The following is a 21,356-nucleotide window of genomic DNA, read 5'->3' on the forward strand; positions in this document are numbered from 1 at the left end:
GAAGTCATATATTTCTCCTTAAAATACATATTTTTTATTGTGAGTTGAGAGTCAAGTAGTAGGATTACAAGTCGGCAATGGGCTTGTGGGGCCAGTAAGGATGCTTAGCCTTGTCCAATTTGGTCTCAGGGAAGGCGTTGTTGAGATCCTCAATGGTCATTTGATCGAAGGGGATCATGTTATTAAATTTATCCAACTAAAAACAAAAAAGAAAGAACAGTTAGATTTTTCAATGCAGTTTTTGTTCATGATGTATTTTATTTACGAATGTTAAAGTCTCACCTCTTGCTCATACTGAGTGATGCGGGCCTTTGATCCTTCAATGTAGGTTGCTGCACTTTTGTTCTATCAAGGCAAAGTAAAATAATTTTGTCTCAAAAAACATGAAAAGAAAAATGCCCGCAGTGGGATCTCTCTATCTTACTGTATATTTACATGGTCCGCTTTAACATTTAACAATTCGTGCACATTTACATCGCCAACAGCAGTTCCAAAAAATATATCCAAAAAAATACAACAACTTGTTTGTCTTGGACATTCACAAAATTCAAGCCAACAATTTTCATTTTATCTTAAAGTCAAAGCTCAAATTCATGCATGAATGGATTTATCTGTTTCAGTCACTTACAGCCTCAGCTTCCTGTGCATTGATGGCATTTGTCTGAGTGTCAGTAGGCTGAGGGATCTGCAGGGCCTTGAACTGAGTGTAGGAGAACACCACCAAAACAGAAACGTAATCATTGAAAATATTTAATTATATCTAAATATCAAACAAATAAGTTAATTGTTGCAGAGGGAATCCTATGTCATGAAGATGGAAATAAAGATGTCTAACAGTTATTTACAGCCATTTACAAAAATGACCAGTTACAATTTGTTAAAATGTGATTCTTCCATCCAAAATTGACTCCTGGATATTAGTCCTGTTGAACTTGTCATCAACTCAGAATCAGGAATGTTTTTAAAATATCTAGAAAAGTTCAGAGCAACTAGATGTTGCTGTAAGATTATCCCACCAACAAAATACAATAATGTGCAATGTTTGAACATACCTTCTTCTCAAACTCATCCACCATCCCAGCCTTTGCAACTGCACTCCTATAGAAATTCCAGTCAATGGCTGCAGGAGTTTCGGGCAGGGAGGCTAGTCTGGTATTGAGAGAGTGCGAGTATTAAAAGTTAACATAACTAAGCCAATATGTACTTGAGTTTGATTAAAATGTACTAAAAGAATATGGGCTAATGGAAGGAACCAAAAGGCCTAATACTCTAGTAAGATGGTCAGCCACTAAGGAAATCATATAATAACCCAAGATTTAAAAAATGATTTAAAAAAAAAAAAAAAAAAAGAAAGAAAGGCAAGAAGCAGCAAAGAGGAGAGAGCAATTAATGTGTTTGGATGAACTATTAAAAATGTTAATGCAAACTATAAATAATTAAATACTGATTATTGCCTTGATGTGAACATGCAGAAGCATCCACACAGTCTAAATAAAGAACTCAAGGCAGCTTTGAAAATTTCCTTTCAAATCCTTGCAAAGCCTCTCAGCTAGGTGATGGGTGATCACCATATCAGTAAATATCCGGTATTAATGAATGAGGGTAGAACTCCAATTAATAGACATGTGCTGTAAAAATCTTTCTAAATCATGTTGATCCAACTAACTTTGCAGAGATGGCATCACTGCGAGTCTTCAGTGCATTGAACATGCCCCTCTGGTTGGGGGGAATGCGCTCAGCAAAAGCCAGCCAGTCAATGGCTTTCAAAGCAACACGACGACCTGCCATCTTCACTGTCTGAGGAGCAGAGGAAAACTCAGTTTAGTCCAAATAAAAACCCAAAATGAAAAACATCACAATCATCCATGAGCTCTTGAGATGAAAATTGCTTGTCTATCATTCTTGTAAACTATGTCGCCAGTTCAAGGTGTACTGATGGTAGGATCATAGTTAGAGAAATACGTTTTCTGAGTTCATTTGTCACAAATTGTTATAATGGTTATAGAATTATTAAAGGACCGAAACAAAATAAAGTTGTTGGTTCACTGGCTAAATTGCCAATGGAGCTAACACTGCTACAAGAACAAAGGCAGACAGAGTAAGCGATCTTCATGCATGCCAAAAAAAAGTTAGTGTGGAAGTTGTTTAGATATACAAAGGATGACCAGGGGGATGTTGAAGGATGACAGTGACCCAATGCAGACAAAGAGGCTGAGACATCTAATTTGGTACAGCATCCACATGATCACCATTCAAAGATACACTCACAATTAGGCATCCAACAGCTAAACTACAATACAACACTGTGTGGTTTTCAGCTTGTGTGTGCATGTTGAATAGATTGTTAAAAATTTGTAATTTGCTTCCTCTAAACCAGGGGTCTCCAACTGCAGTCCTGGAGAACTACTGCCCCTCATGTTTCAGATGTTTCCCTGCGCCAACGCACCTGATTCAAATGAGTGGCTCCTTATCGGACCTCAGCAGCGCTTGATGACTGACTGATCATTTGAATGAAAGGAGAACATATTGCAGGCTCGCTTCATTTTTTAAGTAGACATTATAAATCAGGAACAGTCTATGTGGCCGCTGTCAAGGATTCACTTAATAATTTTAGGATTGTGATTTCTGCCGTTAAACTATGTAAGCATGTTCATCTCATTTATTTCACTTGATTGTGTGATTGAGTGATTTACTTTTGAAAGGTAATGACTTCATTCATTTGAAATGACGGATTGGAGGATCTCTGTGTCACGATAACACAAAGTGATATGCCAACAGACTCCACTTGACAGCAAAAGCTGCATGGTAACGATTCGGCAGCAGACAGAGTAAAAGAGAGACATTAAAAAAATACTTATTTGCCACGAAACGACCAATGACTTTAACCCCTTCACATCTGAATCAATTCAGGACCGCTGCAAAACGAGCTAACCGCTGCTAGAAGAGTTAGCTTGCTAGCCAAGGTCAGGGAAATCTCTCAGTAACCTCGGGGTTTTACGACACCGAGAAAACGTCAAGGTCATATTTTCATCTATTGCTTGGTTTTAAATACGCAGGATAAACAAAAATTAATTATAACAACTTGTTAAAAGCATATCCTTCCTCTAAATGGCCAGCTCCAATAACGTACTCACCTCGCTGCACCAAAGAGCCTTCTGTGACAGGACGGAACACCGGAAGTGACTTTTCTTCTTCGTGGCCTGGAGTGCCCGAGCGCTCGTGAGCGCCTCCTGCAGGACAGACAGCGCAGCTACACTGAGCTGAGCCGTCGGGAAGGTCTGACATTACACAGCAGACTACATCTGCAACTTTCTTTAACTAACTTTATATCAATTTTACCGTCCACTTCTATCTGCGAATACATGCTAAAAAATACTCTAAAAAACAAAATACAAGTCACATTTTAGTAGTTTTATTTAGAAAACAGGAGCACGTTTGTTACAATTGCGTTCACCCTCATGATGAAGACATGAACGTGGGCACATTAGATATAAAAAGAAAATGATGCTGTCTAATAGGTAATAAAACTAACAGCCTAACATGTGTACGAGTGAAAATGTCGTCGACGCCAGTGTGCGGCAAGTATCGGCAATAATCAGAAACATTCAAATAGATGTCATTGTCATAAACATCTCGTTTAAAATCATCGGGCCCTTGAGAAATGACTTACTCTGGTTATAATGAAGTCTGTACTCAATTCGCAATATTCCTTAAAGTTTATTCATGTGATTTGACAAGACACAGATTATTATAGGGTGCACAGTCTACACTGATATAGGCTAATTTTTTTAAAATGCTTGTATTAATTTATATTGTATTTATCTATTAAAATTAATATTATGGTAGGTAAGTGCGTGGACACGTATTTGTGTTGGTTTGCAGCACATTATGAGGAGGTAACCTAAATATACGTTAGGTTTTATTCACTCACTCGAAATTTAAAATAAGGTATCAAAGATTTGCAAAGTGGGTTACAACCTAAAGAGAGTTGTGGTTTTCTTAATTTATCTCTTCAGTTTCCAACTTAAATCTCAACCATTCTCCGTCAATGTTATTATTAGTCTACTCCACATGCGAATAAAAATTGTTTGGATAAAAAATGCCAGACCAACGGAAAAAATGACTATTTATTTGGCCATATTTAAATTTCACCATAATAATTAGCTGAAGGCAAGTCTTTTTTTTTTCTTATGAAAGTGATTTTGGGTTTCTTCCATTAGAAAAATATACACAACAAAACAAACAAAAGGCCAGTTATCTTCCGTTTACTATAATTTATCCCAACATAACCTTAATTTAGTATATTTTTTAAATATAATTATCACTAAATTACTTTAGGAGCACATCATATAAATCTTCCAGACTCAAGGGGCCTAGAGGCTAGACCACAAGGTCTATTATCCATTATGTGAAAAACAAGGAAGCATTCAGACCTTATATAATGTTTATTTACTAAAATCAGTCTTTACAAGTAACTGAACATTTAGATAGGGTGATGTATGTACACAGTACAGATACAAAGATATTCAATAAATATCACTTTTTCTGCTGCTCTTCAAGAGAGGCCGCAGGGCTTTATGAACACTACACATTGTATTTACATTTACAGCAAAATTCCTCAAAGAAAATCTATCATCACTCCCACTAAGGCCACGTTGAGAGTAAAACAATATCTAATACATGTGTCTTCTAAAATATAATTATTCTCCATGTTTACAAAATATAGAAATCGTGTCATGAACGGGAAAATACAATCACACAGCAAGTCTGGAAAGTTGAAGTTTCACCCGGTGATGAGAGAAAACAGTCGATGCTGTATGAGCATGAAAACTTCAAGTGATAGATTGATCTTAAGGCACTGACACCGTTTAAGTACTTATCTGTTGCTTTTAAGCATTTTTTGCTCCGCTCCTGCAGATTATTGCCTTTTGGTCTGGACACACTTTAAATGTTCAGTTTCACAAACTACTGCGGAGCACGGTGAACGGACTGGAAGAGAAAGTTTTAAGGCATGTCGTTTAAAAACCTGACATTTACATTTGGAGAGTTGCCTAAGCAGGCTGTGAGTCCAGAAGCCAAAGCACTGGACACGATCTTTAAATGAGGACAGTACGTGAACTCACTCACACACAGGCCCCACATTTTAATTGTCTTATATTCTGGAGGATAGAAAAATAAAAAATAAATTCTTAACTCCAGATTGGAAATCTAAAAATTCCCAAGATGTTAAAGGTGCAGCATCCTCATTCGTCTATGGTACACACACACGGGGACACACACACAAACACTTAAACTCGGGATTACTAAGACAAATAGTACATCCCATAAGTAACGGGTCCGCTGAAGAGTCCTGGGACCGGCAGACTGGGCCTCGGGAAGGCATTAGACGGCCCCCAAGAGGGAGAGCCCATGTGCGCTCCGATGGGGAACGGCAGAGCGAAGGCGGGCAGGACTGGCTTGGATGCCAGTTTAAACTTTTCCAGCTCGGCCTCCTGCAGTCTCTTGGCTTTAGCCCTCCTGTTTTGGAACCAGATTTTCACCTGAGTCTCCGTCAGGTTGAGCGAGTTGGAGAATTCGGCTCTCTCGGCAATGGAGAGGTACTGCTTCTGGCGAAACTTGCGCTCCAGTGCCAGCAGCTGAGAGGTAGTGAAGGGCGTGCGAGGTTTCCTGTTGTTTTTGTGTTTCCTTAAAGTACACTGAGTTGGACTGGAGCTGCCTGTGAGAGGGAAACAACAGAGACAGAGAGAAAGAGAGATGAGGTCAGATTCTGTTTAAGCTTGGGCATCGAGGCAAATGAATTTCTGCGCAACTTTCGAGTTTAATGAGAAACATGATGCAGCAGTTCCAAGTATGACGGCCTGTGCCACAAAGTGATGAGTATCACGGCGTAAGACACTCACATCGGTATATAATTTGCTTGCACAAGCTGCAGGCTGAAAAGACAAGGAAAAATTTCTGGCAAAAAACCAATTCAGCAGCCAAATATGCGCTTCACATGCACAGTGGCACAGCAGGCTGCCGCAATGTTTCTGCAGCTTGTTAGACAGAAAAGACTGATCATTACGCACAGCGTGCCGAGCTGAAGGAGAGGGTTCACAATACTGTCACACAGCAGCAGCATTACGGCTACAAATAAACTTCAGCCTCAAATCACAGAGAGATTCTAATCCTGCAGCCCCTGTTACTGACATGATGGCTAAACACAGTGCGTCTTCGTTTGGGAGCTCCAGCTATCAGCGGAAGGACTGACTTACGGGGAGGAGTGGAAAAGGAGGACGTCTGGAACCAAGTGCTCTGATCTTTCTCGCAAAACTGCGGACTGTCCTCGCTGGAGCTGCTGGAAAGACCCTGCGAGCTCTCCGCGGAAGATTTGCCCTCCGCGTAAAAAGTCCTTGGAGAGAACTGCGCTCCCTGCGTGGCTGCGGGTTTGGGCAGGACCAGAGCCAGGTCTGAGGGGGAATACGAAGTCCGACAGGTGGTCTTCTTGGAAATCAAAGACTCGACGCTAAAGGGGAGGCTGCTCCTCTGCAGTTTGTATCCTTTCTCGGTGGTCATGTCTTTGGGCTGGAGATCCTCTCCCTCCGTGTCCGTCTCCTCCTTTGGATGGAGCTGCTTGTCGTCTCGGGACGGCGACCCCTGCGCAGGATTCATCGCGATACAAGGGGATGGGGCCATGCACGTCCGTGTGGCCCGTTCAGAGGAATGATGGAGGATCTACCAGGAGTGTTCGGCGACCGACGGTGCGTCTCTGCGCTCCGTTCGCGGTGTCCAGTAGCTGGTGCGCGCCGGATGGGGTCGTCTATAAAAGGACAGGGGTTGTCCGTCCTTCCTGCTCCCACCAATCAGCTCCTCACGTCGGCTTCATGACGTCGGTGAGTGCGGTTTTGATTGGCCCTGCGCCTTTGAAGGGAACATCAAGAGGCCTTTGAAAGGAAGGAGAAGTTAATCATACAGACCCCATGCAGCGCGGGGCCATTGATGGCTCTCACAAAGTGGCTTAGACCAATTTTAGCGCAATTAACCAGTGGGGAGGACTCTCTTTACCATTTACATCCATTAGCAGGGAACTCTTTTGGCACTGTTGGTTGAATGATCCTGCTACTGTAAAGAGCCGTGGCAATATCCAAGTGACACCTTTATCAAGGAAGACAAAACAGACAGAGCGAGGAAAGCCTCAAATATCACAAGTATGACAAGTCGTATCGAAATTTTACGAGTGGAAAATAAACAGGCTGCTTCTAATAAAGCCCAAAGCTTAAAGATAAAAAGAACAAAAATAAAAATGTGGCTCGTTTGAGTGGAAATGAGAGGAAATGAGGAAAGGCGTACATCCAGCATAGAAATTGGTTAGGTAGCCTGTGAGTGTTGGTCACACAGCATTACTGCAATTTAAGACCTGTCATGAGCTCTTCTCGCCTCACAATGGGCTCAGTTGAGAGGCAACAGGCGTTTTCTTTCTTCAGGTCATAAGGGAGACGGGGTATGGTTGTAACACTTCTTGCTTCAGCACCTGTAACCTACTGAATGTTTGAGCTACAACTCACAAAATTGTCGACAAAGTACTCACATTTGTTTACTGCAAGTGCCACCTATTCCAAACCCTGCAAGAATATCACAGACCTCATGGGTTAATGTCAAATAGCTTACATGGTGCTCCTTTGTTACAACCTATCCCATTACCGGGGTGGATTGTAACACATGCTGGGGAGAGTTGTAACAATTAGACAAAATAAGCACTAAATAATATGATTCAAAACAGCTGTATTGAAAAAAAAAAGAACAATCCAGAACAATGTTTGTCTCGCTGTATGACTGGCCATAATTCAAACAAACTCTGTTTAACTTGTGTGTGTGTGTGTGTGTGTGTAAATGAGTCTATTAGAACAAACTTTCATAACAGTATGAATACTTAATGAATGCTACAATGAACTTGGATGAAAAACACACTTCTGTAACACGGAGCGGTATCTGCTCAGTGTTACATGGCAGATCCCATGTTATTTCACCACTGATCTGACTGACTTGTCCTTATTTGTGACCTCATAAGATGCTTAAAAAAAACAAACAAACAAAAAAAAACATCAGCAGGCACTCCTCTCTCAGTCTTTCTTTTCCATAACCTAGGCATGCTGTAAAACAATTAAAATCAAGAAAGTGTTCTCCATTTTATGTAAGGGGGTGGTTTTTAAAATATATCTTACAACCCACCCCATCCCAGTCAGCCATTGTTTCACTAATTGTATATGCACAGTGGCTTGAAATTAGCAGGGGGAAAACACATCACATTTTGCCCGAGAAGCTACAATTTAATCTGCTGTAAGTCACATGATTTTATCTGCAATTGTGTAAGTACTAAACAAAATTTAGTTTTGGTTAAAAAAAAAATTACTTTCTTACTTCAGTTTTTTCTCTATAAAATCTGCATACACCTGTTTCAAGTCTTGACAATCATCATGTCAAGATGACGGGACGAAGTGGGTAAACACTGAAGTGACCAAATGACTCCTATCTCTTCCCTAGTTCGTGGAATTGGTGGTGATACAACTCTCCCCATGTTACGATCAAACCCGGGCTCCTCTACTATTTAATAAGCCAGACAAGTTGTGTTTTTCAAGGCGCCAGGCTTGGCAGGCTCAAAAAGGAAGATACCTCAGGGAGAAAAGGCTACGGTTAACTCCACTTAACCAATTGTCCTCCAAAATATATCATAGTCCACTGCATGGAGCTGGGGGAGGCAGGCGCTGACAGTTAACCGTTTCATGTCTACTCTCCAATGACTGACAGTCTGTTTCATTTTGGTTTCATGAAAAATGGTCCGTAATTTATTATTATTGTTATTTTCATGACTTTAAAAATATCTTCAGTCGAGGTTAATGTGAATTTATTGAAATCCCAGAATGTTTTATTTATTGTGCCTGATAATTCATATCAAGAATAGCCAATAATGTCTGCTGTAATTTGTCTTTTTTTTTTTTTTTTACCTGCAAAATAGTCAGCAATGGTATTAATATCACACTGTAGATTTAGTCTATTACGGATAAGTAAGAAGCACTGGTTGTGCTTTTAAGCAAAAATGTATTTAAGTGATCAAAAATAAAAGTGGTTTTTGTGCAAAGTAGTCATTAGTGATCAGCCACCATCAATAAAAAACGGATTATTTACTGCGTAATTATTACATTCCCACAAACATAACATAATTTTTCCTACCTGGCATACTATTAAAGAATACGTCTGTAATAAGAAATTAGGTTTTTACAGATGATCATAGGTTTTGTAAAGTCAAAATCTGCAAAAGCACCCAGTATTAAGACACGTGAGATGGAGTCATGAGTAAATTAACCTTTAAAGTGCAGTGAAGATGAAGCATAAGGTCAAATAAAAAGTACATTTAAAAAAGTAGGTAAATAGATTTAGTTTTGTCCTCTGTCCCACTATTTGTAGCGTATTTTCTATTTCTTTGTCTAATACTAATTCATTCCCTTCAAGAGCCTCATCATGTTGCAATGGGAGATCTGAAATCACTCAAACTTCATAATCTAAATTCTTCCCTTTCAACTTGTCCAAGCAGCAGGGTGCGGCTCTTCTGGACTTCATCCAGGCCGACCCAATACAAGACCCACTGAGACTTTCCCAGTCATCGTCACGTTCCAGTCTTGGTGGTCACTTTTCCGAATTATCATATTAGCCTTCTTTATGCTTAATTGTGTATTTCGGTGAAACAATGGCCAATTAACCTTAAATCAGGTATGCTTGGTTCAGTAACCCTAACCCTAACCCTATGAGTAATAGGTTATCTTTTATTGCGCTATCTTGCACCATATGACAGTCACACAAAGGAAATGTATAAACAGAAAAAAAGAATAAAATAAAATAAACAGACAATTGTTTGATAGATAAAATTCTTCATTGAGATCACTGATTTTTGGCCTCTTGGCAGCCCTCAGGGGCAAAGGAAAACGTGCCGCTCATCAAGTGAGAGGCAAAACTTTGTTGATGTCTTGGTTGATGATTAAGCTTGAGTAAATCCTGATGTTGGGTCTGCTCCTTCATTTCCGATCTGACAAAGCCAACCCTCTGTCTCCTCACACAGTAGGGGCCTCTCGTCACCCAGCTGGTTTGGGTTTAAATCCCAGCGATGTTGTTCCCTTCCCCTCTATCTCATCTCCATACTGTCGTGCAAAAAAAGGATGAGCGTTGGCCCTGGGGAGAGCAAAGACTTGTGCAGACATTCATCTGATACAGGTACACTCAGAGATAAATCTACACAAAAAGCACACTTACCTCTGCTTCCCTTGTGTTTGGTCCAGCGTATTTAGCCGCAGGCCCCCCTCTCCCATACCCCTAAAGACATTTCTGTAACAGCATGCAGGCTAGTGAACTGTGTCAGAAGGTGTTAGTGAGTTTGAAAGCAGATCTGTCCTTCAAGGTCGGTGCAAGCGCCATGGGAAGCACTTTCCCCTCAGCTGGCACCAGAAATGAAAACTTTTTCACGTGTATGCGCGGGGGCCAGTACTCTCATGCATCGATGAAACCACTTAGGCAGTTCATAAAGTGCATGGGCCAAGTGGCGACACTACAAGCTACGTGAGAAAGCAATTTCGGCTGCTTTTAAGACGATTCTCATGTCACATATGTGCATTTCCCCCGGTCTGACGATGATCCAGTCCATTTCTAAATGAGTCAAGACTGCGCAGCAGTTGATGAACTCAGACTGTGGGGAGTTCAGGTGAGCTGATGTCCATCTTCCATCAACAATGTATGAATTCCCTGCTGCAGTGAGGCCCTCTGACAAACAAACAGATCATTTAGGGGAGTGAGCGAGCTGTGGAACCCAATCCCTGTGAGATGTGTCGACAGTGGCACAAAGACCTGTAGCTACAGGCCTCAACGAGAAGGACACGTTGCTGACATGACATGAGTGCTGAGATGTGGGACAAGTGGCCGCACTATTCTCAGCAACGTTCTGACATCCGCTTGTTTTTGGTCTAAAATCAGCAGGAGGCTCGAACATTACGGTAAAGTCGTTCTAAACATAACATTTTTGCGAAAAAATTGAGTAACAGTTCACTTTTTCACTATCTTCATTTCCTGCCTCTGTGAACACCTTGACTTGTTTAGCCTTGCTCTCATAAGCCGACCAGCATGGCACTCTTCATTTAACAGCAGTTTAAATAGGAGTTCTTTCAGTTGCTCAGCACTGTGGAAAAATATCTTTGACCTTTCATTTGACTTAACAAGTTGAACCAATCCACATCAGACTGGCTTCAATCCTGCACTTAAACGCTGGTTTGACATTTTCTGCCAAAGCCACTTCCTCTTGTGGCATCACAGTGCTCTGTGTTTGAATGTTGGGTAATGAGGGAAATATTCTTGCCATTCTGAAGCGAATGAAGCAAATTGCCTTCATCATGGGCTCTCTTTTGGACTGTAAAAAAGCAATCAAAGGATGGAGTGTCCTGCGGCGTCATAGCTGCTGTTTTTGACTCAAACCTAAACACAACAGGGTTTATTTCATTTGCCTGTGGTGGTTGCATTTGCATTTTGAACTCAAGCTGAAATTAATGTTTACTACTGATGGCTACATTTTAAAATAACATCTCTAACGCAGTTTCGCTCTCCGGTGTCTTCAAAAACAGATGTTTTTGCTGAGAGGGTTCCTCCTGAGCTGTGCTGCCACTAGAAATTGTTCAGGACAAAAACCACAAGAGGTGACAATGCAGTTGGCAATTTCGGCTGGCTTGCCGTCGGCCATAGAAATTCACATACTTGAGGAAAGTCTAGAGACAATGCGAGTGGGCGAGTTAGGCTGACGACTGGGGACGAGGAACTCTGTGTGGCTACTCTGTGGTCTCATTCACAAACCCAAGAATGTCGCCACAATCTCATACTACACTCTTAGCAGCCAAAACTGCGATACAGTATATTTGAGAGGAAAAAAAGAAAAAAGAAAAAAGAAGAAGAAGAAAAAAAAAAAAAAAAACTAAACAAGACAGCAACATCAATTTTCTCTTTTACTGTTGGCTTCAAATCCATTTGAGACCAAAACCAGTAACTGTTGTATAAATTACAGCAATTTGATGTGCATTATATGAAATCCTGTCTTTTTCACATCATAAAAATATATTTGTTTTTGTTGAAACTGTGAGAATGGGGGATATGTATTTGCTGCAAAAAAATATGTACATATTGCTTTTCTACTTTTCATCACTTCATTTAATGAGAGAATCTTTATAAAAATCACAATGCTCACACTATCAAATTGCTTGAAGCTGTCCGGAGATTTATAGACAATGATTTGTTACATTTTGTTGCAAGAAATAAGTGGAAACAATAATCATTATCACAATGATCAAAAACCCAAGTTTCACTCGATATATTTTTTATTAGATAAAATCCTGCTGTCACGTGTTTAAGCGTGGCACAGTAAGTATTGCTTTCTTTGGAGAATTGGTTCCACATATAAAGTTCTTTATACCAGCTCTTTCATAAAATTTTAATAATGGTAATTGCTGCAGAACTTGCATTTTTTTTTTATTCACTCAGACCATGGCTTCCTCTAATTATTACTTTCAGCCCTCATTTCTTCGTTTAACTCATCTTATAAATCCTTTAAAAGTGGATGAAAGTGCCGCAGATCCAAATTGGCAATGCTTATCTGATAGTAATAATGTTATTGCATGCATCAAAGGTCAGAACAAATGTGTGTGTTTGAATGTCCCGAGATTACAATTTCAAAGTCCTCCCATGAGAAGACGAACAATGGGGAGGGTGGGAAGTTAAAAAAGTGGGGTCTCTTTCAAATAAACAAGCATGGGTTGATCCTGAATAGAGCTGCTACTGAGCAGCCGGATTGGTTCTCAGAAGATCGAGAGCAAGGACTGAGGCTCTCCTCCTCCCTCTCCTCTTCCTCCGCTTCCTCCTCCTCTTTCTCCTCCACTGGTTCCCAAACAATGTAGTAAACAGAGACAAACCGATCGAGTCTCGCAACTATAATTTAGCACTTTGCTTCATTTCTTTATCCATAGCTTTTTCTCCTCTGTGCTCGCCTCTCTCTCCTGCTGACCAGAGAGTGGACGGGAAAGTAGATGGGGGGTAAGAGCTCCCTTTTTTTTTTGTGCTATTGCTTAATGAGCCTGAAAATACAATTGCAGTGATCTGATTGTGGAGGTAGCCTGCAGGCTAGTGTAAATTGGCAGTGCAGGGAAGCCCAGAGGGTTGAGTCTTGCTGAGTGGCCAGAACAGAGAAGTCTAAGGGAGTGGGGAAAATCCCGTTAGGACAGTGCATGTGGAGGAATCACGGTGCATTTTTGACCTGACTGCAGTCGCTGTGGACACTTGTTGCAGTGGAAGCCCAAATCCATGGCGATCTCAATGCCAATGTGATGGTCTTATTGAGACCACGCCAGGGCCATGAGTATTGACATCAATTATGTGAGATGTCAGTTGTTTTGTCACATTTCAAACCCATAATTGCAGTTAGTTCCACACAATGGTTCCTTTGAGTCACAACTGCAATCATCATTCAATAAAATTTTCTATTCTTCTGCAGGTTCGAAGGCGAGGCGGCAGAGGCGAGAGACTCTCACATTGCATATGTCCTCTCGGCAGCTTGAGGTGCTCTTTTGACCGCTCCGCTAGGCATCTGCTGCCCATGGCCTGCCCATATCTGCATTCTAATGCACATATCCTGCTGGGATGTTAACTTTAGGCCCTCAGTAATTGATGGCTTCCACACTTCAGCCGAGTCCCCCCTTTTTCCTTCTCCCTGCCGATTGTTGGTATATCTCTGTGGTTTGGGGGTCTTTCAGTCAACCATTGTTCTTTTATGGAGGAATTATAATAGACTAAAGGACAGGGAGAAAAGAGTGAGAAAGGAGGGGGCAGGAGAAAGGAGGGGATAAAAAGAGAGTCGCTGCTGATATTTAGTGAACTCCGAAGGGGGAGTTTTCATTCTCATTCTGCAAGTTTGGCACATGCCTTCTGTTACTAAGTGGCAGCGCACTGAAAGAGAGCCTTGCATTTCCCATTCTGCGGCTCTGCTAGGTGCCTAGACTTACAACCCTGGCAGCTGTTGGGCCTTCTATGCAGCTATAGACTCCTCACCACAGGTGAGCTCCCCTACCAAACTCCCAGTCTCCACTTCACTCAATAGGGCCTTTCTCAAGTCTTTTATCAGTGGGGAGAGGCTGACTTTATGTCCGCCACTCACAGAACTGCAATTCATGGCCCTCAAGATTGCAATTAATGTTATTCATTGTGTTACACATGCAGCTCAATTCAATAGCAGGATGATTTATATCTTGTTTCAGCTCATTTGGATGCAAGATGCACGCATATCTTGTCCTTTTGAAATTTGTGTATACAGTAACGGCAACATCCACAAACAAACACAAGCATGTTGTTGTTGAGACAAAGAGACTGGACACTTACTGAGGCTTATCTCAGCTCAACGGTGAAGGACAACAAATATTTGGAAATACAGTATATCACAGTCTCATAACACAATATTCCAGGATATAAGGCTGTATGTGTTTAAATCATATGCAAGGCAAATTGGAGTTTGTATTTCTATAAGGCCAGCTACTTTAAAAGTTATCAGCTGGATTGGTAAAACATTTTAAATTGTGTTTTTGTTTTGGTTTGGTTTGGGCATGTTTGAGCACCTTTTTTCTTCTGAACTCAGTGGCAGAATACTCTCTTGTTTATTTTCTTCTTTTTTTTCTCTCTGTGATGCGAGCTGTTACATATTACTTCTGAGGTGTGGTGCCTCTTCCCTCAAAGGCCCCCAGTGTTTCCCCCAAACTGCTGCCAAGCTGGGCTATCTATTCATTTGGTTACTTAAGTGTAATTGCTCCCCTTTGAAGCCTCAGAGAGGCAAATCATTTGCTTTGGCCCCGGGGCAGTAATGGTCACCGAGCCAGCGACCCCCTCCCGGTCCGAGAGCGTCGGAGAGACCACGAGAGGCCAGCTCCCATACGGAGAAGAAATAATATGGCCAGGGCCGCTCAATTTCACCTCCCTTTTCATCCCATTCTTTGAAAACTTTTTATTAACAACAGCTTTCTCTCTCATACCAGGGCGCCAGGAGAGGGGAGGAGAGGAGGCAGAGAGGTGGGGAGGGTAGGGGGGCCGGTGGTGGTGGCATGAGAGGATATCGACAGCAGGGGAGGATGGCGGGGAAGGGGGGCTGTCCCCCTGTAGATGTCTGCTGGATTCACACACACTCACATGCACATGTAAACACACACACACACACACAAACACACTCTCTCTCTCTCTCTTTCTCACACACACACATCATCAATAGTGACAGGTCAAGGAGGCATTGAGAAAATGGCCTCCCCCTTCCCTTTCCCCCATGGTTCACACTGCTAGACAGGGACTCACGTTTCATATGCCACAGTCCTCAGTCCTCAAACACACACACACACACACACACACACACGCTCACTCACACTCAGGGATGAACCTGTCAGTACATTAGCTAATACGAATCACTAACTCTGCATTTACATGGACACATGCTTCTGTACATGCCTCCGTAAACCTGCTCATCTTATTGTAAACATGAGAGCGTATTTGACTTAATGCCAGAATACCCACTTTCAACGGACAACAAACCCTGGAAACATATAGCTACATGGTACACAAAGACCCCATTTAATACTGAAAACCACTCCACCACTTAGTGTAATCGTCACAATTCTGAGCACATTGACATTGTAATCTCATAATAAGGTAATGGAGGCTGAAACTGTGTACAGCAGTGCGATTAGAAGGGTGTAGCTCAGAAAAAAAGGGTTAAAATGTCAAGGGAGAACATTTTCTTGTCAGACTGGAGGGATTGCATATTGAATGTTTGTGTTGCATTGATGAAACCAACCAGGCCGTATCTCATCTCTAAGGTATTTAGTAACAAGAAAAATTGTTGTTTCAGAGAAAAAATAACACACTTGACAAACAACATATAAAGCACTGTATTTGGGTGGTGTTGGTGTCGGTGTGAGTGAGTAAAACCTACCTTTTAGAAGGAAAAAGGATTACTTCTAAAAAGCCCAAGTTATCTTCAAGACACTTTAGAGCCAAATCGATGTGGACAGGCATCCATAAAAAGCCAACCTGCTTATGAATGCTGCATTTTACTTGTATCATTTTGACTTTGAGGTTTTTAAGAGAGTAGCATTCCCTGCAGTCAAGCCAGATGGTAACAATTCTTAGACATATTACGAGCTGCTCTCTGCCAAATAGCATACCTTTGGGCTATGTTTTCAGTGGGCTATAAAAGCCAATAATGTAATTTTGATCTATTTTATCAGATATCGCCACGGCCCTGGCTACGTTTATATAAGACAAAGTTTAAAAAAGGACAAGGATTCTCTCTGTTTTGCTTTTCGCTATATAAGTGCACCATTTTCAATATCTGACCCGCTGTGTGGCTTTGCTTGTTTGACTTCTGCACTGTACTGAAATGCAGACGGGGCCAAAATGGTGAGGTTAGCTTCCATGTTGTCAGGCATATGGCACTGGGTACATGTAAAAATACACTTTACTGTAGCTTCATGGCTGTCCACAGAACGTCTTGTGCAAACCAGCACAGTGAGAATAGTGGATTCTTTGTGGAAGAAGTTAAAAAGCTCAACCTTGACATCCCTTAATGTAATGATGACACAGTAGCGAAGTATCCCAGCACTGCACCTCGCTCTCCTGTGGGCTGCCATCAGCTCTGTGACTCAACGCTGACCTTGCAATAACTTTCCAGACCCATTTAGAAAATCTTAAGGGACTGTCACTCCATTTCAGTCCTCCATATGAGCCACTATGAAGCTAAATACACCTGAAATGTTGTGTGAGCGTGCATAAGCACACACACTGAACAGAGCAGCAGAGCCGAGGGATTTTATCCCATCTGCGGGCATTTCTCTCCCATAAAGTCGAAAGAATGTAATTGCCCCAGAAAACAACCACAACAAGGTGGGATTATCAAGGACATTAGCTCAGGTTTTCCATTGTGAGGCTTGTTGTTTTCTTCTCATCTGATCACATGCACAACTGGAGGCCTGCTGTGTGGAATTACTCGCACTAATGGCGCTACACACTTTTGTTGCAGGAAATCGGACAGCCACACTGTAACTGCTAAAACGGTGATTAAAAACCCAAATTGCATCATGATGTTGGGCAATTTGGCAGAGCGAGAGAGAAGAAAAGCACTCCAAATGAAGCTAGCGGGAATATTGACCAGTTATGGGAAGTGTAAACTTGTCTTATATCCAGGTCTATTGGATTTCTTTGGAAAAATAAGACTTTAAATAACTCCTCCAAATCTGAAGGCAGCTAGTAAAGTCTAATTAAAGATGGGAGTATTAACTTTGTAATTTGCTTCACTGTGGGGTCATTAAGTGTCTCCCTGGCTTGGTTTAATGAGATACAAAGTGCAGTTAATGAGACAAATAGTTAGCTGTAGTTATGCCTGGCTGAATGTTGGCTGTGACTAAACAGCTCAATTTTAGATGCCTTTGTACTCTGGAGGTGGGAATGATGAGAATTATGTGTGTTTTAGATTTGTGGGGGTGGGGAGGAGAGGGGGTTTGCTTGATTAAATAAAGAAAGAGAAGATCCACAGTTGCACTATTACTGGGTGCCACCAAAAATGGGGAAACAGTTTGTGATCATATAGCTGCTTCAGCTTTTGATCATATCTGACCTTTTTAAAAACCTGGTGCTAATTTAACATCAGAGGGAGAAAAGTAGTGTGTGTTATTTGGAGATTTTATCATCTTATAGTCATATCCCGTTGTTGCTCGCAGCGCTTGTTAAAAGCCATTGTCGATAACAAACAAAATTTTCCTGTGATAAACTGAACAAGACAGGGCAGCCTTATGAGCAGTCTGCACAAAACTGTCTTTGTCTCTCATCTCCAGCAGGCTGGGTACAAAACTGAGCTTCCAACCGACGACTGAAGTCTGAGTTAACTAAACATTTTTTCTCTTTATCCCCCTTTCTCTCTGTGAATTTGTGGTTGTGTGCAATCCTTTAACGAGCTCCATCTTTGACCTGGGTTGTATGTTTCCAGAGATGTCATGTCTTGTAAGTCAAGGAAAGACTTTAATGTCTACATGATTTAACATTAAAGGGAGGGATTCCAAAACCGGGGCTTGGTGCCAGAGAAGTAATAATATCCCTGTAAATGAGAAATTGTAAATGCTAAATACATCCTTCAGATCATGAGAGTAGACTGGTGCAGCTCTTTGAATCCAGATCTGGAAGGCTTCTGTTTTATTTTATTCACCAAAGATAATAGGCAAACCAGCATTGACTCAATATCTCTCATTTTTTTCACTGCTTTCTTTCCATCACACAGATTCTAAATTTCAGCAAACGTTAAATATCTAAACACGAAAGATGACATACTTTCTGTGTGTTGATTTCACTAAATGAAGCCCCCATAATTAGTTTTTTTACACACATTACACACAATTCAGGATCCATTTTTTTCCTTCATGCAGCTCAGCTCAGCTTTCTTTCAGCAAATTTGCTCTGCGTGTTTCCTGTTAAAACACATGACTTATGTCTTTATTCTTAACTTAAGATCATCAGGATGAAAAGAAAGAGAAGGAAAAAAACACACACACACACACACACAGACAGCTGGATGGCTCGTGACCATAAGTGACATGCTTGCCACGGCATTGTTTGAGGTTTTTGCAGACCTGTAATCAAATTTGGGAAGGTTTGGAAACCTATCGTCATGGTGTGCTCTCCAAGATAGAATGATGTCCAGTAAAAAAAAAAAAAAAAAAAAAATGGAAAGAAAAAGAAAGAAAGCCTTGCACGTATTCGCCCTGCTGTGCTGGTCTATGAGAAAATCTTTTTTTAAAAGAAAAAATAAATGTGCCTTAAACAAAGCAATTTCCATGCACCATGAAAAACGTTTCTATGACAAATACAGTTGTTATGTCCTTAAAACTGTTTGTTTTGTCATATTGCTACAGGGTTGTGCTTTTTTTCTGCAAACCCTGCTTCAATTAAGGGTGATGGAACACATGTGTCCCTTATCGGAGGCCAACATCTTCTACTGTTGGCCTTTGAAATGACACCGGCTCCATGGGATAATTGGGTTTTAAAGGGGGATTCTCCCGGGGTGCTGCTTCTTGTGCCTGTCGGCATGGATCAGCTGACGCCCGCAGTGTCTCTAGACTTGTTGTAAGTGATCATAAGTGGTTGTGCATGTAGTCGTAGCTGCAGGGAAGGTAGTGATCCCAGAAACCATCTCTCTCTCTTTATCCGGGGCCCCTGTCACACAGACGGGCCCTTCATAGGAGTGTGACTGAATCTAATCAATTATATGGTGTTGACTAAGTGCAGGTTCATCACCAAAGTTTAACACTCTCTGCAGGACAAACTGCGATGCTGCTGTCTGTATTTTTGGCCGTAAATGTTCACCTCACATTAGAAAATACACAATTACATGAGTGCAGGAGGGTTTTTTTTGGTTTTTTTTTTGTAAACTTAGATGATGATTAAAGCAAAAATTTCAGAACAAATGCTGAGTGCAATATCAGACACGCACACACACAGGTTAACCTACGATTCAGCTGCCATTCCTCTTGCCCCTCACAAAGAGCCTGGTTATCGCCAAACCTCTTGTCGACATCCCACAACATATCAGTGTTTACTGTTAGGCTCTGCTTGTTTCACGTCACAAAAACAACACTTCAGATGAAAAGATTGTGACAGCTTAAACTTTCTTTTTTTTGTTTGTTTTGCTTTTTCACGGAAAAGCAGAGCAAAAGAGATAAAAGCGTGTCCTCTTTGCTGAACATAGGTTTGCTCTCGGAGGCCACTGTGAGAAGGGAGGCAGAGCAGAATGGAAAACTGATTCCCTGCAATCATCTCCTCTCGTCTTTTGTCTCCGCTCTGCGCCACTTTTGCCTACACCCCAATCATCCCCATACAGACTGCTCTTTTGAACAGATGAAGTCATTTTAACCCTTTTTGATTTTGTTTATTTCTCAATATGATGTGTTTATCTTGTTGCGCATGTATTACAGTGACTTAAAAACTCAGATTAAGAAACTCAATCAGAGCATTGCACCGAACAACTTGTGCGCAAGCTGCTCTCACGTGCACATGCTTTGACTTTTTCAAAGTAATTTCAGCTAACTATGGAGACCTCCTAAAGTGCTCTCGTAATAACACAGGTCTTAGAATAAGGTTTTACACCAGCAGAGTGAGGAGCTGCCGGGGGCTCAGAATAACTGCATGAGCCGTCAACAGGAAGAGCCCGATTCATGACTACAGGCCAAGAGCTTTAATTGGCTGTCTGCAGGAATTTCTGCTGTGGCAAACTAATTGACCCACAACTCCCTGGTGCTTTATCAACACGGGGAAATGCCACTGGGCCGATAACCAGCCAGCCTTGTAAACCAATCTATAACCAATGGCCAATTTGAAACACGTGTTATTAGCTATTTTACAACATGTCCCGCCATCTACTTGACTGAGATGTTTTGGGAGCGAAACACATACCTTTTCAGGTTTGTACAGCACCACTCTTTCAATGATGGGCACTTAAGTTTCAAGCCAGTGCTAAAATGTTTTATTTTCACTGTATCACAATCTCTTCAATGGAATAGGAGTTTTTCGAAAGATACAAATTATTTAGCCTTCCTCACCTCTTGCTCTTGCTTTTTTTTTTTTTTTTTTGGGGGGGGGGGCACATGACACTTCACTCTACTATACTTTATTTTTCAAAATGGAACGTGCCATTTGTTGTTTCACACAAGATGAAAAACAATCACATCCAGCTCGTCCTGCACTGTCAGCCGCCCTGCTTGCTGTATTTTGTAGCCCAGTTTGAGTTTGGCAGTGGTGTCACCTTTGGTCGATGTTGGAAGTTAGAAATAAAGAAAACTCTTTGGAATATGGATGTCTGCTGTGTTTACCACATACCTCTTCTTGAGGTTAATTCATTCAAGATAAACTTTTATAATGGCTAACACCTTCAAGGAGTTGCTGTTTTTATTCTAAATTTGCCATTCTTCACCGCTTCTATCTTTTTATTTCTAAGGCTCAAATAAGTCAGTGTATTCATGAAGTTAAGTCCCTAACATAAGAAATTGTAGTTGTGCACTTTTTCCAGCTCTGACAATAATATTCAAACTGCAAACGCTTCCTCAACAAAAAACAACCGAACTCCACCAACAACACAATCATTAGCCTGCACGTTGCCCTCCCCAGGGATGCTGACAGTTAGCCAGTTAGCAATAGCTAGAACTGATTCATAACACAGGTAACAGCAAATTAGGGAATATAACCATGCTTCTGTGCTGTCACGTATGAAAATGAACATGTAATAT

The 21,356-nt window shown here is 41.3% G+C and overlaps 2 protein-coding genes across 2 annotated transcripts; both read right to left on the bottom strand.

The window, feature by feature from the left end:
• atp5pd (ATP synthase peripheral stalk subunit d) lies at positions 1 to 3,174 on the bottom strand. The gene is made up of 6 exons (XM_029506404.1): positions 3,135 to 3,174; positions 1,667 to 1,797; positions 1,053 to 1,149; positions 629 to 700; positions 283 to 345; positions 1 to 196 (listed from the first exon to the last, which is right to left on the bottom strand). The coding sequence occupies exons 2-6, from the start codon at positions 1,786 to 1,788 to the stop codon at positions 65 to 67; spliced, it is 486 nt and encodes a 161-aa protein (XP_029362264.1). The 5' UTR covers positions 1,789 to 1,797; positions 3,135 to 3,174; the 3' UTR covers positions 1 to 64.
• Positions 3,175 to 5,303: 2,129 nt separating this feature from the next.
• On the bottom strand, positions 5,304 to 6,675 carry LOC115039196 (homeobox protein MSH-C-like). The gene is made up of 2 exons (XM_029497287.1): positions 6,255 to 6,675; positions 5,304 to 5,716 (listed from the first exon to the last, which is right to left on the bottom strand). The coding sequence occupies exons 1-2, from the start codon at positions 6,673 to 6,675 to the stop codon at positions 5,304 to 5,306; spliced, it is 834 nt and encodes a 277-aa protein (XP_029353147.1).
• Positions 6,676 to 21,356: the final 14,681 nt, after the last annotated feature.

This window comes from Echeneis naucrates, chromosome 1 (assembly GCF_900963305.1).
Source record: "Echeneis naucrates chromosome 1, fEcheNa1.1, whole genome shotgun sequence".
Lineage (NCBI taxonomy): Eukaryota > Metazoa > Chordata > Actinopteri > Carangiformes > Echeneidae > Echeneis > Echeneis naucrates.

Coding starts and splice junctions, on each gene's coding strand:
- LOC115039196 (XM_029497287.1), bottom strand. CDS start 6,675: ATGGCCCCATCCCCTTGTATCGCGATGAATCCTGCGCAGGGGTCGCCG. Junction 5,717..6,254: donor CTCCTTTTCCACTCCTCCCC/GTAAGTCAGTCC, acceptor TCCCTCTCACAG/GCAGCTCCAGTCCAACTCAG.
- atp5pd (XM_029506404.1), bottom strand. CDS start 1,788: ATGGCAGGTCGTCGTGTTGCTTTGAAAGCCATTGACTGGCTGGCTTTT. Junction 1,150..1,666: donor AGTGATGCCATCTCTGCAAA/GTTAGTTGGATC, acceptor TCTCAATACCAG/ACTAGCCTCCCTGCCCGAAA. Junction 197..282: donor TCACTCAGTATGAGCAAGAG/GTGAGACTTTAA, acceptor TTTTGTTTTTAG/TTGGATAAATTTAATAACAT.